The sequence below is a fragment of the Enhydra lutris genome, unplaced genomic scaffold (assembly GCF_002288905.1).
Source record: "Enhydra lutris kenyoni isolate GAN:26980312 unplaced genomic scaffold, ASM228890v2 scaffoldscaffold9, whole genome shotgun sequence".
In the NCBI taxonomy this organism is placed as follows: domain Eukaryota; kingdom Metazoa; phylum Chordata; class Mammalia; order Carnivora; family Mustelidae; genus Enhydra; species Enhydra lutris.
In genome coordinates, this window is record NW_019154093.1 from 48,619,534 (window position 1) to 48,638,938 (window position 19,405).

Consider the following 19,405-nt stretch of genomic DNA (forward strand, 5'->3'; position numbering starts at 1 on the left):
GGATAGGAGAGGGAGTCATCTAACATACTCCTAGTAAAATTACACATTTTTATTTCCTATTTCCTGATAAATTAGTGATGGTTTTAAGTAAACATTTCTTTGACTTTAACTGTCACACATAGACACTAAGCATTAAATGATCCCATGCGATGATTTATGAAGATGGATCAGCTAACATTTTCGATTTGTGTCTCTTTAGGTATCTTTGTGGAAGATCATTACTTTAGAAAGTAATGTAAAATCTTGGGAAATATATTTTAGTTGATCAACTGAATTCAGTTCTGTGGGAAACAATTTATGAGGGTAAATTAAATGAATATTTCCTTAAAACAAGATTATCTCATACTCATGATAAAAGTAACCTATTCATATGTTGTTACAGAGTTTGTACTAATTATAAGTCTTTTCTATTTGAACAATAATATTTGTGTTTTAAAAATCTGAATATTTCAATATGCTCAGTTATTTGGAATTTTCCAATTATTAAGTTACTTGAAAATTTTAGGAACCAAGAAGTTCTTTGGAGTGACTAAATCAATCTCTTCAACAAGGTGAAAAAGAAATTAGTATATCTTTCTGTCAAAGCAATACTTACACTCTACACACTTAAACATAATTACATGTACCTAAATGTTTTTTAAGATATACTGTTACTAAATTCTAAATATTGTAATAGGGTCAGGAAGGACCTTAAAAGCAAAAGTCACAACTTTTTATAGTTGACTTTCTAATTTGAATCATTATAGTATACCAAAATATGTGATTTTTTTTTCTTTAAAAAGTAAGAGAATAATGACATTGACTTAACGCAATACCCCTTTTATTCTAATTCACGTATGGCTGGATTTTTATGCATTAAATTTATAGTAGTAATGTCCATTGTTAAATTTTCAGCAATTAAATCTTCAAGGATAATATCATAGCATCATTTACTTTTTTAAATTTTTTAAATATTTATTTATTTATTTGAGAGACAGAGAGAGAGAGAGAGAGAACATGAACCGAAGGGCAGAGATGGAGAGGGAGAGAGACTCTCAATCAGACTGTGTGCTGGGCACAGAGCCTGACGTGGGGTTCCGTCTCAGGACTCTGAGATCACTACCTGAGCTAAAACCAAGAGTCGGAGACTTAGCCAACCGACTGTGCAAGCCAGCGGCCCCAGAATCATTTACTTTTAAATTTAGACATATCTTTTTCTCATAAGGCCAGCAATTTGGGACGTTTTCTGTATCTCAGCTGTTTTTCTTTTTCTTTCCTTGTTTTATTAACATATAATGTATTATTTGTTTCAGGGGTACAGGTCCGTGATTCATCAGTCTTACACAATTCACAGCACTCACCATAGCCCCCAATGTCTCGGCTGTTTTTCTAAAAGCTAGTACCATCCTTCTCCTTTATCCTATAGGTTTGTCAAAGGCAGAATTCAGGAATTGACAAAATCTGACATTGTATATTGATTTCTGTGTTAATCTTTTTTGTAACCTGTGTTACTCTCACAGCTGTTACATTTGTTTGGGGCGACAATAAATCTCTTCCCCCTCCATTAGGAAAAAGAGAAATAAAATACTTTTAAAAATGCAAATTCATAATCAGGCAACACCTGAAAGACTGTGAATAAATTGAGTACAGACTCAATTCAGCAAAGAATCATTGCCCTGTCTACTTGTCACAGAGTACTTTGTGAATGCAAGATGAGTACTGATGTAATTTTCCATATGTGGCTTATATTCTAGTAAATAATTTGATCCATTTCAGATGAAAAAGTCTTCAATACTTTAGATATCTTTTGAAAACCAGTTATCAGCTTTGAAAATGGGAAACAGGCATTATTTGGTAGTTGTGTTTCCACAGCTGGGTTTTGTTACCCAATATAGTTAGCCATTTTTAAATATTCCCAGAAAGTAAAAATTCTTATTGGCCCCGTATTAAACCCTTAGTGATACCAAGTTTTATATGACCTAAATCTCTCTTGCTCCTGATTGAAACATATTCTCTTTTCTCTCTATTGTGATTTATCTTCACGTGCTCTTAGAGACTCCTGTCTCTCTCAGATGGGCTGATATCTATATGCATGTAGATGGGGCCTTGCAGAACTATTCTGACCCATCAGTTTAGGTCAAATCAATAAGCCACTGTCAGCTTTTCCGAAGCAAGATCCACAAAACTGATAGGACAGAGCAATCAGAGAATTCAGATCTTTAACCGTCATAAAACAATGATTGACTGGTTTGGCTTTAGTTTAGCCTTATGTACTGGATTTGCTACTGTGTATGTTTCTAAGGTATACAGCATGCTGTAAAATTACCATTCCTTTCAATTTTTGTTGTGGACTGTTTCATAGTCTATTAGCTTCAAAACTTTTCCCCTTTTATAAACCCAAGCCTTTTCCTTCCTAACGGGGCAAGTATATTATTTCTTTGCCCTAATCATGGTTTTCAGATACATGTTTTTTTTTTTCCTTTGAATTTTTAACCTTATGTTATCTCTACATAGTTCAGTTGCTCCATTTCTCTAAACTAGCTCTTTATTTCCTTTCACCTTCTCCCCATCTAAAGTGGGCTTAGGAAAAACCCTTTGAGTCCTATTTCAACTCTGTTTCTTAATCTGAATTGCTTTATATTTACTTTGTCTGCAAATTTGATGTCCTGAATATTATTTTTCTTAAAGATTTTATTTATTTATTTGAGAGAGCGAGCACGCACAAGCTGTGGGGAGTAGAGAGGGAGAAGGAGGCTCCCCGCTGAGGAGAGAGCTGACTTGGGGCCCAAGCCCAGGGCCCTGGAATCATGACCTGAGCCGAAGACAGACACTTAACTGACTGAGCCACCCAGGTGTCCCTCCCAAATATTGAAAAAATTTTGTGTCTTGGGTTTTGGCAGTTCCTGAATATTTGTCTTAGAGTAATTATGAAGTAAGACACATCAGTAGTATGAGGGAAAATTTTTTATCAAGAGAACTAGTTAGGTTTATTTATTTAGGAAGTGTTTAGCATAGAATACACATTTCTTGAAACATCTGTCCACTGATAATGATTGCTCAATAAAAGATGATCGTTATTTTTAGACATTGAATAAAGGTAAATTTAATGAATACGCATTTCTGCCTTTCCAGGCTACAGACTCATTGTAACTAGAGTTCATTCAGTGAACAATGAGTGAGTTCGTGGACCCCGGTGAGGGAAGCACGACCCTTAAGATAAATGAATGCTGTTGTTAGTAAGCACTACCACAGTAAATTGAGGCATTCTGTATGTGTTTGTTGAAATTTTCCAGGGCAGTTTTTAAATATGTTTATGAGCATTTTATTAGTACTGTTTTTGGGTCTCTATACCCAAATGACAAAAGTAAGCAGAGTGCTAAGTCACTTAATCTGGATACTTACCCAAATGACAAAAGTAAGCAGAGTGCTAAGTCACTTAATCTGGATGCTTGATACGACACTCTGATAACTCTGGGACAGAACTTTGTAAAATAAGGTTTAGATTGGAGATATAATTCTACTGTGAATTGCCATGTTTTCTATTACAATTTATAGGACATTCTTGAGTTTTGAATCTTTTGCCACATAAGTTACATTACGAAACTTTTTATCATCTGTTGCTCTAGTATTTTATATTATCTTCCCACATCTTTTCTTGTTTTAGAGATTTACACAGAAAAGTATCAGTTAGATGCTCCAGAATAAGGGCAGATTACTTTGTGGGATGCCATACTTTTTCCAGATTCTATGAAAATCTTTTGCCTAGAAAAGTAAGATCATAACATTCAAAAGTATGTCCAGGTGACCTTAAGCAAATTGCCTAACCTTCACCATGGCTCAATTTTCTCATCTGTAAAAGGAAGATAATCATAGTGGCTACTTCATGGGGTTGTGGGGTAAGGATTAAATAAGATGATCTGATGATCCATGAATGGTGATTAACGTAGCATCTGGTACATAAATGCTGAATAAGTGCCGGCTTTTATCACTATCAGATGCCCCGTTGGGACCTGTCTTCACTTATGGAAGAAATGTTAATTTTCAGAAACAACCTCTGCGCTTATGTTTTCATCATTAGAAAAGATTGCTTTCTGTAAAGTTGCAAAACTTCAGCTTTGCAAAATTCCAGAAATTCTGATGGCCTTTCAAAAGGGTTTAGTTTTGCCACTTACAAGTTTACTTTAAGGTTTTTCATGATGTCCCAATATTTCTTTGATTTATCTTTGAAGAAGATTGATTTACACTTTGAAGAAGATTGATTTACACTTTAAACTTTTGATGAACAAAAAGTGAAAATGTATGAAATTTATTATTAAAAACACATGCAAACCACAGTATCAACCACAAGCACTACTTCACATGTTGCAAGAAATTTTGTGCATTTACCAGAGATCATTTTATTACCTACCTTGACTCAGTTATCATGATTCTTTCTTGATGCTTAGCTAGCAGATCACTAATTGTGGTATTGTTAAGACATATTTCCATGACTTAAGACATACGAATTAGTGCAGTGTCAAGGGATGCATACGATGGTGTGGCACTAAACCATTTTCCTCTGTCCTTTTCATTTATGCTCCGATTTCCCACTACTTTTTAAGATTTGATTCAGAGGCAGTCATTTGACAGTTGTGTAAAAGAGTGTGATGCTTTTGACAAATGTTAATTGAGAAAGCACTGAAAGCCTGGCTGCATTGTAATCAAAGGAAAATTACAGAGGTTTAACAAGATGTCAGGCAAGTGCTTTACAGAAAAAGACAGGTTTGAATCGGTTTCTGCAGCAGCTGGCTAGACATGATGTTTGACACAACATCTCTCATATGGTCAATAAATTATGCCCTGGAAATAAAGCACATGATTAAAAAATTTCTCTTGAGATAGAAGGGAAAAAGGTGTAGAAAGTGTCTATGCCTTTTTTGACAAGAAGTTTCTCACTCTTCAAGAACTATAAACAAGTACACACTACTTTTTGTGATGGACTTAGAATATTCTGTCAATAGTATCCATACTGTATGAACAACTACTTTTGAACCAGAACTTAAAATAATGAACATATTAGTGATAAGATGAACTTGTTTTTTAAGTTTTAATATTCTGGTTTGTTTCTTACATTATAGAGAAAGCATAAAAAAAGTTAATGTTTAAACAATAGTTTTTTAACTTGTTATACTCTATTAAAAGCATCATATGTATAAGGTTTCAAGAGCCAGTTATCTGTAAATGTTGATGAAACTTTAGTGTGGTCACCTAATAGATTTTAAATGATAGCATTAAAATTTTACTGGCAGAATTTTAGTTGTTAAAACTAATTAAATGGCAATCAATGAAGGAAACATTAAGCTCCATTTTTTTTTTAACCTGGTAGATTAAACAGTTTGAAAGTGATGCTGAAAATCAAAAATAACCTTTTAAAATAATTTCAAATGTGTAACTGTAGTTCCTTTTACACTCTGTATTGTCAGTATGGTATGTAGGGTTGGTTTCAAATTGGGCATAATTTGATCTAACCTGTTATCCTGATAAGAGATTATATCGTAACCTCTGACCAGAACTAGTTGTTTTTTCTACCTACATTTTCAAATGTAAATATGCTTAATGAAGCCTCAGATGTTTCCTTACTAACACAGCACAAGCATGCCAAGCCTATCTTCTGTTTGGATCTAATCAGGCATGCTTAAAAATCTCTCAAGCAAGAATGGCTGCTGGGTGGAAAGATGTCACAGTATTTATTTTCCTGCAAGATGTAGAGTGGGTGACTAAATTTTCTGTTGTCCTAATTATATGTAATTGTCAGATTTTTATTGATGCTTTGAATTTGATTACTTACAGGGTATGGGCTTATATAAAAAAGGAATTTTTCTATATTGTTTCGTAGTAACATATACCTGGTCTAGACACTAAAACTGTCCTTCAGTTTCTGTTGGATGATAAATGATGAAGTATACTTAAGGTGTATTATCAAATATTTCATTTAGAAGTAGACTTAAGACAATTAGAGTCATACAGAAAAATCCATAGTAAAGTCTAAACTACCATTACTTAGCCAACAATATGAATAAATTGGAATAAATGAGGGGATTTATTCTTTCTCCAACCTACTGGTGTTCCCACTAATTCTCATTTTACTGGTTTTGGGATAGTTGGTTGGGAGGGGTTTTGTGTTGTGTGTGTGCATATACACATTCACACGTGTGCCTGTATATGAGTGGGAGTGTGTGTGAGATTAATATACTCATCTTTTTTCCGTAGTGCCTACCACAGCTGTGACAATAACTTCTTCAGCTGAGCTGTTCAAAACCACAGTATCAACCACAAGCACTACTTCACAGAAAGGCCCCATGAGCACAACTGTAGCTGGATCACAGGAAGGAAGCAAAGGGACAAAACCACCTCCAGCAGTTTCTACAACCAAAATTCCTCCTGTAACAAATATTTTTCCCCTGCCAGAGAGATTCTGCGAAGCATTAGACGCGAGGGGGATAAAGTGGCCTCAGACACAAAGGGGAATGATGGTTGAACGGCCATGTCCCAAGGGAACAAGAGGTAGTTCTTGTAAAATTCCAAGCTTATATTTTTAAGTTTAGTGTGAGTAGGTTCTGAATTACACTGAAGTGATTTTGAGGAAAGAGAGAAGTTTATGATAGCTTATTTTTTTACTATTTTTATTAACTTTGGTAATAGAGCATTGGTAGATAACTTACAGGCTCATGAACGGTAAAAGTTATTTAAGGTCAGGCCCGAATTACCTCTCTCCCTCTTGAAGACTTACAGAGGTCAAGCCTGACATTTTTTTGCCCATGGACTCCAGGAAGGCTTCCTTACCGCTGCCTTTCTCATTGCAGCTATCGTTTTGGATAAGTCCCAAGAAAATCAAGGGCTCTTTGTTTGCTGTAAACGTCTGATATTTCTATGCTGACTTTATATTTACTGTTTATAATCTGCATTATACCCTACTCTTTGTCAGTTACTGTCAACCAATTCCATTGGTGTTTATTCAAAATTTAACATGTAGTGTAGTATCATCGTAGCTGATTTCCTGAATGCATGCAGAAAAATGGTTTCAATTTCACTGCTGTTTTCTACATCTGTTGTAGGAACTGCATCCTATCTCTGCATGGTTTCCACTGGAACATGGAACCCTAAGGGCCCCGATCTTAGCAACTGTACCTCACACTGGGTAAATCAGCTGGCTCAGAAGGTTGGTTGGAACCTTTTAATATGATACACATTGGTGATTAAGGGTGTTAACGTCTAGCATAAATAATTTAGCTTTGTATGTTGAAACTGGCTTCATTGTTCTTTGTTCAGTAGAAAAATAAGAAAATCATGTATAGTTTTGTCTGTAAACTATTTATTCAAAGTTACATATGCTGTTTTGGGGCATGCTGTTTTCTAAGTTAAGCTTTTTAATGAGTAGATACTTGCTTGATTTCATTTATATTCAGTTTGTTCTGTTTATTTTGATGTTTGTAAGATGAATAGCCCATCGGCCTAATAAATCAAATACCATTAAGTTTGCAACTGAATCCACAGAATGCAAGCAGATGTTTATATCACAGATGATTATGATAGAATAAGTAAAAACGACTTTAAAAGGCATTAGTAACTTTAATATTACAACACAATGCGGTGACATTTTAGTTTCCTCTTTGTCATCTACCTTTCTGAAATGCAAGCGAAGAGTAGATAATAACTCCCAGTATCGTACTGATTACATTCTTATTTAAATTTCTGGATCATTGGAATAAATAAATAAGATTTTTAAATAGCAGTTTACAAATGGGTGGCAGTGAAATGAGAAAGCTATCTGAAAAACTTAAAAAAAGATTTCTGGTTTTCTTTTTTTCCTTTCATTCCTTTTAAAGGTCTGGTTAAGAATTTCTTTTGTGTGTTGAGGATCTAAGAACCTTTAATCATATGAAATGAGGAGAAAGTTACTGGCCTCAATTAGTTGCAGATTTTGACATATTTGCAAATATTTCTCTCACCACAACAAAGATACTCAGGAAAAGAACAAGAAGCCGCAAACAGAGCAAGAAATCATACTGAGATAATATAAATTGTCATTTCAGATCAGAAGTGGAGAAAATGCTGCTAGTCTTGCCAATGAACTGGCTAAACATACCAAAGGGCCAGTGTTTGCTGGGGATGTGAGTTCTTCAGTGAGATTGATGGAGCAGTTGGTGGACATTCTTGATGCACAGCTGCAGGAACTGAAACCTAGTGAAAAGGATTCCGCCGGACGGAGTTATAACAAGGTAGGTAGGAATTTCCTGTTATTTAATCAGGCATTTTATATGGCAGCTCTTGATTCCTCCAGCCCTGGACTGCCAAACCTCTGGCCCCCTTTACGTAAACTCAGAAACAAAATTTCTAATTTGGTTAATTTCCCAAGAAAGAATTACAGTTGAAAAAGGAACAACATGGGGGGGTGGGGAAGGTAAAATTTCTAGGGAGATTTTAGTTGGTGGCAGACATCGCCTGATTGTGGTCAGTACTCCCACTTAAGAATGCATTATCTGCACTTGGAGAGAGTATGTGTTCTACGTCTCAGATACTCTGTACACTAATACATGAAGCTTTTGTGGTTGCACTAAAATTGTAATGCACAGAGGAATGTTATCCACTACAATACTGCTTTCAATTGCAGGTTTTGGGAGAAGGGCACATTTGCCTCTCTAGGAGGATAGTATATTAATGCCATTAATTTTTTCTAATACGACAAAAAATTGGTAGTTATTTTAACCATACTACCCAACAAGCATAGGAGGTTCATATTAAGCCAAAATCTGTGGGTAATATGGTGTCATAGGGTTAAAAAACAGACATTTTTGTTCTGGTTGTATCGTGATACTTTGGATTAGTACACTTAACAAAATGCAGCTATGAACTATAAATATGCATTTTTGGCAATCAGTGTAAACTCACAAAAATCCAGAGGACCACCGTGCATAACAAACTTTGAAATCAGGAACACCAGCCTAAGTTTTGAGGATTTCTTTTTTTCCCTCATTTTCAACAGACAAAATCTAACCTCTGATTTTCTTTTCTTTCACTAAAAAGCTCCAAAAACGAGAGAAGACATGCAGGGCTTACCTTAAGGTATCTCTCCTGTGCTGTCACCCTGCTTTCTCCCTTCTTCAGCTACCTGCCACGCTTTATCATCTTGCTGCATGATCCAATGTATTTCAGTCTTTGATAATTATATAATGTGCCCCATATCAGCTGTACAAATGTTGACTTTTCTCAGGTATATTACTCTCAGAATAAGCAAATAATTTACCTTTATAATTTTTGCTTTTTTTTCCATTCATCCAAACATACAAGAATTTAAATGAAATATCCTCTGAATTGGAAAGTAATCCTATAGTCTCTTTGTTTCTTGTTGTCATCTATGTGGATTAAAGAACAACTTGAGTTAAAACAGCTATGATATATTCTTGGCAGTTTATCATATCAAAGACTGTATAGTCATAATATATGTGCATGAAAAAGTCACTGCTTTCTTATCTCTGTGGTGTACTCTTAAATAAAATAGGCTTTGTCCTGAAATTTTTAGGAGTCATTTCTAGAATCAGGTTGATACGGGGATGGGTTACTAGAAATGGAATAGAAATAATGTGACAGAGTTATCAATGTATGTTCTATGTTGGTTTTTATCAGGCTAATAGAAACAGAAAGCCACTGTTTGGCTCAGAATCCTTGTTCACTCCAGCAGGTTTTTCTCCCTGGTATATCCAAGTAATAGGAAGCATGCTGAGGCCGACAGTAGACTATGCCATTCTAGTTCTGTGTGATAGATCAGAATAACATTACCAGCTTGCATTTGGTTTTATTATGTGAATTTTAGATGTTTCTTTTAGGGGGATGGTTATTTTCTAATCGTACTCATCTGAGGACCATATCCTTAGTAAATCAAACCTTAAGAACTAACCCATATGTGTATGACAACAAAATAAAAGCAGCTTGTAATTTTGTAGAATAGAGGTTATTCAAAAGCCATGACTACCAGTTTCGGTCAGCAAGATCTAGAAGGAAAAAAAAAGAAAAAAGAACGAAAGAACGAAGGCAAGTCACTAGTTTGCAAATAGACATTGTTGGACTCGAGAACCTGACAAGGAAAGGTGGTAGGAAGGTCCGTTTTTAGGTAGTAATATTCTGAATGTCCTTTTTAGCCTGTTTAATGGGAGCAAAGAAAAAACTGCTGAAGTGTATAGAATTTGTTGTACTGAAATTTTCAGTTCACCTTTAAGGTATTAGTTAATGTATGAAATGTAATAACTGGTATGTTGCCCAGGACATATATCTCAGTGGCAAGAGAATAGCTTTTTCTCTTTGGCAGGGAGAGACTACTTAAGGAATATGATTAGGCTAATGATCGTTTTTGATTCTGCTAGAAAAGTACAAATGGTAATAAATAAAGAGTGTTTCAAATTAATAAAAGCATGTCATCAGCGAGTTATGTGTGTATGTAGTAAGTTTCAGCATGACCTTAATTTCTGACCAGTGTCATTTTCAGTATCTCTCAAATGAGCTTCTCTGCTCAGATAAGACTAATAAAACTCCTTAAATTACAAATCAGAAGCTGACTTACACTATGCAAATGAAGCGAGTTCCCACTTCGTGACAGAGGATTCATTTGTAACTTAGATTAGAGACTCCAGTCTGTATTTCTTGGTGACTAATGAATCTGGCCTCGTCAGACCAATTTCTGTTCCACTCTAGTTAATGGCTGCGGCAGTATCACTGTGCGCCTTTTGACTATTCTGTCTCCCATTAGAGAGAGGGAGGAAAAGCCTTTAATGCCACTTGGAAGTATCTTCCACCTGCCAGGAAGGTTGTGGGGGCTCACAAGGCAGACAGAGCGAGGATATTAAGATGGATTAAGCTAATTACTCTTACTCTGACAGTAGCTTCCCACAACTTTTCCCCATGCTTATTTCAATATCGTACCTCAAACTAGCAATTTTTGTTGTTGTTCTTTGCACAGTGTATGTTCTTTTCCCTCAGTGATTACCAGTAGAGTAAAACAATTTATGTATGGTCTTAGTGACATGTTGTGACTAGGTAAATGGGGTAGAGTGAGTAAACTTAGTGACTTCAGGTATTCAGGCCATGGTCAGTATATAGCTATAGTAAGTATCAGTACAAAGGCCTGCCTTCAGTTGCTTAGCTGACTGGGTTTTATTTTTTATTTGTTATTTTGCATGGTAGTAAACAAAAACCTACAAATACGAACATGTACAACCTGGATGTTTATGAAGACCTTATTCTATTTTTCTTAATATTTCATTAAAATTTTTCATTAAACTATTAGTTTTCATTAAATTACTCAAATAGACTTTAAACGTTTTTTGATCTCTTGATTCTTCTATAAAAACAGATCATTGTTTATCATCTAAGGTGTACTCTCAAGTGTTTTCTAGCTGGATGGAGAATTGGAAAAGTGAAATATTCACAGATAATCTATGAACTTTGAAATCATCTTGGTTTTTTCCCCAGTGGTGTAATAAGTAGACAATGTTCTAAGGCACGATTTTGGCTATTACTTTAGTTCAGGTTCCAAAAAACAGTATGATGTAACTTTCAAGCATAAATAAAAGGCTATTCCAGAGACATCAGTGTTTTCTATCTAGAACATTTAAACCTTGAGGTTATAAATAGGAGTGACCGTGCATGTACAGTAATACCTCAGGTTAAGAGCTGACATTGGTTGGGCTTCTCTTTGACAATGGAGAGATTGTTAGGTAAGTATCCACAAGCCATCTTTTCACATTTACCCTTTATAATCACATAGCAATCTACTAATCTTCAGTTAGTTTTATTTTGAGATGGTAAGATATGTTCCTAACCAGCCAGGTGTATGTTGTTCAGGTGTTCTTCCATCTTGAAGTAAGAGTAAATCATCATGACAGATAAATACTACAATTGACAATCACTAGTCAGTGATTGAAAATCACCTTGGTACTAGAAGCAGTCAGAACTAATGGTGGTTTTCTAATGGATATAGGCAATTGTGGACACAGTGGACAATCTTCTGAGACCTGAAGCTTTGGAATCCTGGAAACACATGAATTCTTCTGAGCAAGCTCATACAGCAACAATGTTACTTGACACATTGGAAGAAGGAGCTTTTGTCCTGGCTGACAATCTTGTAGAACCAACGAGGGTCTCGATGCCTACAGAAAATATCGGTAAGTGAATACATTGTCAGGATTAATTTTGATTTAGAAGATAAATGTTTAAGAGAATGATGCTTCCTTTCTGAATCTGTTCTTTCCCAGGGCCAGACTTCTCTTTCATCAAATTATTATTGATCACACTTCATAAAATTAATGCAAAAGCCGAAATCTGTCTATATCTTTTAAAAGTTGGTTTTATGTAGGGTTTCTCCCCACCCCACCCCCAACTGAAAAAATCATTAAAGGAAAGAAGCTTAGAGTACTTAAATGCCAGAATATGGATTACGTAAGTAATTAAAGTACTTGCTATGGAACTGTGGCAAATGCTTTTCCATTTTATGTAATATGTTCCTAATGAATTTAAATTACTTTCTGGAATGTGTTCTCCAAATCAAATATTTTAGGCACACAAAATTTGAGCCAAATGTTTATACTAAACACAACCGCCTTCAGGTGAAAATGTGGTCTGCAAACTACATCTCCCATAATGCAGACTATCCATGCTTCATAGATTGCAAAATAGCTGCAGATAGTTTCGAAGCATTTAAATTTGGCATTTAAATGCTGTCCATGAGAGGTGGGAATTCACTTTTGATGATATTTGAGAAATTACAGTAAATACAGTAAAATTATATTCATTTAGGCTTGACTGATTTAGAATTGTTGGTTATTCAGAGAGGTTGAACTCAAGTGAAAGTTATATCTTTTAGTAAAGTTTCCCAAGCATTCAAGTGAAAAAAAAAAAAGGAAAAAAAAATAAAAAGCCAGAAGAGAACACAGACAACTTTTGCAGCAAAAGAGTGCATTGGCACAATAGGTACTGAATGAGGTATTGCTCTGTGGGACGCCCTATCTCATTGCCTAATTGTGCCTGCTTAAGTCATGAGAATTTGTATTCTAAAATGCAGAAAATAAAAGTGTATAGAATCAAATTACAATAACTGAATTTAAATTTAAAACCTCAAGTTTATTTTAAGTAGCTGAATTTTTAGAAAGAAAAAAACATTATGAAAATCATGTTTTTATGTACTATGAGCTTTAGGGATGATAAATAACTCAGTAACTTCAAATTAAATGAAGTCCAGATACATAATTTGGCTGGCCATGATCTGGGATACCAGTCATAGGGAAAGTGACACTCTACCATAGCTTTAGTAGTAACACAAAATGAAGAAAGCTCCCTCTTTTCTGTCTAAAGCTTTCATTATATTTGGCTAATTTATTAGTTGGTCTCATAAAATCCCTAGGATGTGCATTGAACAATTCTCAAATTTTCCCAGCAACGTACCTGTATGGATAAAAGAGTGTAAACTTGATCATCTTAGAGAGTGAATCATAGAAAATATTGCTTGAAGTGACATTTGTTTCCAAAATCTTCCAATCGTTATCTTTTTAAACAACACCTGTTATTTCCCTCCTACACCCTCTCAAAGAGTGCAAGAATATTGGATGGGCCAGCGTGACGTGCTATGCTCCCACGAGCTTCACGTATACAGGATGTGCTGTTCTTCAATCTCTGAGATATTTCTACACCAGCTTGAGACAGAGTCTGAAAATGTTAATGTCCAGGAATATATTTTTTCTAATGCCTGTTTTTCAGAATTCTAAGGGATTGATCTTCACTCTGTTTTTTAAAAAAAAATTTTAATTAAAAAATATTGGGTGCCTGGCTAGGTCAGTCAGTAGAGCATGTGACTCTTGATCTTGGGATTGTGAGTTTAAGCCCCACATTGGGTGTAGAGATTGCTTAAAAAACTAAAATATCTTTACAAAAATTTAAAAAGAACATTGTGGGTAAAGACTCTTAATAGTATGTAGTACACATGTTACTGACTTCTCAAAAATAATCGCCTGAATTTACCATATGCATGTAGATTATCCAAGAATTATCAGTATGAAAGTCATTTTACATTCTCTTGCATAGTTAGGTCTTTTTTGTTTGTTGCTAAAATATAATTTTGTGGCAAATATAGTCCATGATTTAGTTTGAGGAAAGCATTTACATTTTTCCTAGGAATTATTCTTTTTTTAGACATGAGGACTAAAATAGCTTATTATTCCTTTATATCCTCACTTTCCTGAAGTTCTTATCTAAATTTAGGGCATGGCTACACTATCTTAGGTTATTAGGACAATTTGATTTACTCTTTAGTGATGTCTGCTTGAATCCTTAGTTTAACTTCATTGTGTGATTTATCCTTATAATACATGACCTCATAAAAATGGTATAATTATATGTCATAAATATATCTGATTATAGCTTTTTTAAGTCAACTTGGAGATAAAAATCTATATATAATACAATCAGTTGTCATACGTGTATAGTTGATGAGTTCCGACAAATGCAGACTATGTGACCGACAGCATGGTCAACATTCTGTCACCTCAGAAGGGCGCTTTATTCTCTAGCAGTAGATCTGCTCAAGCCCCAGCCCCAGGTGACCACTGATCTGTTTTCTGTCACCGTAATTTATTTTTGCCTTCTCTGGACCGTTAGTTGAATGGCATCATACAATATGTACTCTTTTTGATCGTGCATTTTTAAACAAAGTAGTGTTTTTGAGATTTGTCTGTTTTGGTAGTGTAGTTCAGTCCTTTTTGTTGCTGAGTAGTATTCCATTATAAGGAAACACCACTCTTTGTGTTTTCATTCTCTTACTAGGGGTTTACATCATTTCCCCTTTTTCACTGTTACTTGTAAAGCTCCAGTTTTCCCAAGTTGTTGTACCATTTCATACTCCTGACTGCCATGAGACTTTCTCACTAACATTTAGGATTGTCAGTCCTTTTAATTTTAGCCATTCAAGTGGCTTATAGTGTCATCTCATCTTAGTTCTATTTTGCATTTATAGACTCGCTGTGGTGCTTAGGGCTGATAACTATTGAACTCTTATGTGCTTATGGGTTGGTCATTCATGTATTTTTATGTAAAGTGTCCATAAAGTTTCCCCATTTCTATTTGGGCTGTTTTTCTTCTTAATAATGAGTTATGAAGATTCATAATATATCCCTTATATAGTAAGTCTTGATGACTGTATGAACTGTGAATATTTTCCCTCAGCATGTGACTTTTCTTTTTATTTTCTTAATGACGTCTTAAGAGGAGCAGAAGTTTCTATGTTGCTAAAAAGTTATGCACCTTCTACAGCGTCTGGTTAATCCTATTTAACTTATTCCTCTCACTATTGTATTTTAAAGCAAATTTTAGTATCATATTATTACTGTAAATACCTTAATATGCATCATGCTTAAAAAAACAAAAATGTCATTTTCACACATTTGAAGATTAACAAAAATAGTATGTTCAAAAGATAACAAAAATATGCCTAAATTTACTTCATTTTTGTAAATTTGTTAATACTTAATTTGTTTTGACCAGGATACAGACAAGTCCATGTAGTACATTTGATACATTGCTTGAGTCATTTCTCTCTACATCTTTTTTATAAACTTTTTTCCTTTTTTTTTGAAGAAATTGAGCAGATGATTTGTACTATGGAATTTCCCACATTCTGTATTTGGCTGTTTTCATCCCCGTGATACCATTTTACATGATTGATATGTACTGTAATTGGATCTAGAGGCTTGATCAGGTCAGGTTTAAGTTTGTTTCTTTGTATATTTTCTCAAAGAAATTTCTGTTGCATCCTGCAAAAGAGGCACATGTTAGGTTGTCTTTCTTTGTGATCTTATGATTGATTAGGTGATTTAGGTGTTACCAGCCTAATCCATTTATTATAAAATTCCGTATCATTTATTTTCCCAGTGGGCTTAGCAGCCAACATGATTGTCAATTTAGGCTTAGTTATATTGTGGTAACAAAACCCCCAAAGTCACAGCATCTTGCAAGAGTGAAGGCTTATACTCCTTCACGCCGCATCACCACTGAGGTTTGGTTCTGGCTGTGCGACTGTCATCTTTAGTCAGCTCCATATTGTTTGTACCTTGGATTCAGGCTGATGGAGCCTAGAATGCTGCAGGTCTTCTGGCACACATCATAGATTTTCCTGTATGTTCTCTTTTCTTCCCCTCTTCTTTCATTGGAGCCATTACTCAGAAATGAATCTGAAAAGTACAAGGATAGAAAAATATATTAAAAATACTATCTATAGCATTGGTTGTGAGGGAGGCTTTCCTATGAATGAAGTATATTCAGTGTCAGGAAATCTGTGGTACAAGGCATATATTATTTTAAGCATACAGAATATATAGATACAGAAAATATCATAAATAATTTGTATTCCAGTCACCCAACTGAACCACATCTTAGTTATTGTACCATATTCGCTTCACATTTTGGGGAAAATAAGTAGTTATCGATAATGTGTAAGTCCTCTGGGTCCCCTCTTTCTTGATCAGACCAAGAAGGGTATAACCTTTCCTTAATAAGCTCCCCCCCCCAACTTGGTCTACAACTATATACATTTAACAGTCGTTTTTTACACTTTTAACATTAATGATTTCACACTATAGATGTGGTTGTGTAATTGTCCCTTGTCATTATATTTTTATTCTTATGCATGTTAATATGTTCATCTCTAGTTAATTCTTTCGTTTGATCTAACATACATCACAATTATTTAACTATGCCAATGATAGGTTTTTTAGTGGCTTATGCTTTTTTGCTAATAATAAGGAAAACAGGGAAGGTTTTTGTATGTCTTTGTTCTCATGTGTATGTGCCTTTCTAGACATATATGGATATACACACCTAGAAATAGAATTTTTGAATGATGGAGCATGCCCATCTCCAACTTTATTAAATACTGCCAAGTTGCTCTCTAATATTGTTTACCAATTTACATCCTCACCTGTTAACGCCATTGTTCTCTCCCCATCAATCTGTTTGCTAAATAACACTTTGTTATTGACATAAATGTTATCGTTCTAATGAGTTAGAATTGATCACATTATTATTTTAATTTGCAGTTCTCAGATTACTTAATGCCTTTATTGGTTATTTTAGATTTCTCTCCTGTGAATTTGTTCTCCACGACTTTGACGTATGCATCTGTTTCTTTGTAGTTCATGCGTTCTGGACACTAATTCTTTGCAGGCCGTATAGTTTGAAAATATTTATTCTGTGCATGCTTTCTCTTTTTTACTTTGTTTATGGTATCTTTTGTTTTACAGAATAATGAAGTCAAATTTATCAGTCTGTTCTCTTAGGGTAGGTGCTTTTGGGGTGTTATTAAGAAAGTTTCCTTTTTGGTGTCCTCAAGAAAATTTTCTCTATAGTTATACCTGTAACTTTTTAAATGATCTTATATAAGACTTTCAGAAATGATAAAATTTTGCCTTTTTATAATTATGTTTTAATATATCTGGAAAGGAGTTTTGTTTGTGGTATGAAGGAAGAAACTAATTTGGTTTTTGTTTTCTGGGTTTTTTTGGGGATAATATGTTGTTTCAGTACTTTTATTTCATAATTCTTTCCTTTTCCTAGTGGTTTGTAAGGCTATCTCTGTTGTTTTCTATACATGTTAGAAGTGTGTTATGCATTGCTCCTTTTGTTTTTGTCTTAATAATATTGCTATCTGGTGAGTTCTTTCATTTCTGCTCCTGGAGGAATTGACTTAGCTGCTTTTGGCATGTCTTCTCCATAAAGTCAGTCATCAAGTTCCACAATCTCAAAAAATCTTTTTTTTTTCTTACAAAAAGTCTTGTTGGAATTTTTATTAGAATTACGCTGAAGAGAAGGAAACAAACTGTAAGAGACTCTTAACTATAGGGAACACACTGAGGGTTGCTGGAGGGGAGGTGAGTGGGGGGGGTGAGTTAAATATGGATGATGGTCATTAAAAAGGACACTTGTGATTAGCCCTGGGTGTTTTATGTAAGTGATAAATCACTAAATTCTACTCTTGAAACCAGTATCATGCTGTATGTTAACTAACTGGAATTTAAATAAAAATTTGAAGAAATTAAAAATATTATGTTAAAAAAAGAATTAAGCTGAGTTTGTAGATTGATTTTGAAAGAAGTTTCACAGATTTATTTACTTGTTGAAGTCTCCCAAATAAGATCTCGTATAATTCTCCATTTGTTGTTAGGTCTTCTAATGATGTTCTGTATTTTTCCCATTAACGTCTTGCACTTATAAAAATCAGGTTTATTCTTAGATAACTTGCACTATTTGTTTTTATTGTAAAGTATCTTTTTTAAGGTTACATATTCTAATTGTCTGTTGCTCAGTGTATAGGATCACAGTTGATTTTGCTGATTGCACCCTTGCTAAATTCTTTTACTTCCAATCATATGGAGGCTCTCTCAAAATTACTATGTAGTTAATTATATCTTCTGTAAATAAAAAGTTTGCTTTTTTCTTCAGTCTTTACACCTTTTTTTTCTTTTAAAAGAAAAATTATTTATTTATTTATTTATTTATTTATTTATGAGCGAGGATTAACAAAAGAGCATGAGCCCTCAAGGGTAGGAGTAGAGGCAGAGGGAGAAGCAGGTTCCCTACTGAGCAGGGAGCCCAATAGGGGCTCTGTTCCAGGGCCCAGAGATCATCACCTGAGCCGAAGGCACCTAATGCCACCCAGGTGTCATACAACTTTTTTCTTGAATTACTGCATTAGTTAGGTCTTTTAGTACAATGCTAATAAATAAAACGCCTAATAGGAGTCTTCCTGACTTTAGACGAGATCGGGCGCGTTCAGGGTGGTATGGCTGTAGACTTCCTGACTTTAGAAAGAATGCTTCTTGAGTTTTTCACCATTGTTTGCCTGTAGATTTAATTAATCTTCATCTGATAACGAAACCTTTCCCCAGGCAAAGATTTTTTCTTTTCTTTTATTATTTTGTAAATTGTTTTTTAATTGAATTGGTTTTGAAGTTTGTTGAATTCTTTTGGTTAATAATTTTTTTGTGTGCTTAATTTCTTAATTTGGTGAATTGCATTAATATATTTTTTAATGCCCTTTAGACTTAACCTCAGTTTGTTCAAGATATTATACTTAGTGCCCATATAATTTGTTAAATATTTTTACAACCTTTTATAAGAGAATATTCTGTAATTTTTTCCTTATGCTGTCTTATGCATCAGGATTATACAAGTCTTATGAAATGAGTTGAAAAGCATTCTTTCTGTATTCTGGAACAGTTTTTAAAGATTGAGTATATATTTAGCTATTATTTTATTTTCTGTAATGGTGATAAACTGTTAGGGTTTTTCATTTATTTTTTTCAGTTTTTTGTTTCTTGGAAGTTTTCCCTTTTGTCTGTTTTTTTTTTTTTTT

The 19,405-nt window shown here is 34.4% G+C and overlaps 1 protein-coding gene across 1 annotated transcript in view; it reads left to right on the top strand.

Moving 5' to 3' along the window:
• Positions 1 to 19,405, top strand: part of LOC111143256 (adhesion G protein-coupled receptor L2) — a 295,647-nt gene that overhangs the window by 246,988 nt on the left and 29,254 nt on the right. Inside the window, exons 8-12 of the mRNA XM_022496875.1 lie at positions 6,229 to 6,522; positions 7,074 to 7,177; positions 8,052 to 8,237; positions 9,043 to 9,081; positions 11,990 to 12,173. Of these exons, the coding sequence (XP_022352583.1) occupies positions 6,229 to 6,522; positions 7,074 to 7,177; positions 8,052 to 8,237; positions 9,043 to 9,081; positions 11,990 to 12,173 (807 nt within the window). The remainder of the gene's footprint in view (positions 1 to 6,228; positions 6,523 to 7,073; positions 7,178 to 8,051; positions 8,238 to 9,042; positions 9,082 to 11,989; positions 12,174 to 19,405) is intronic.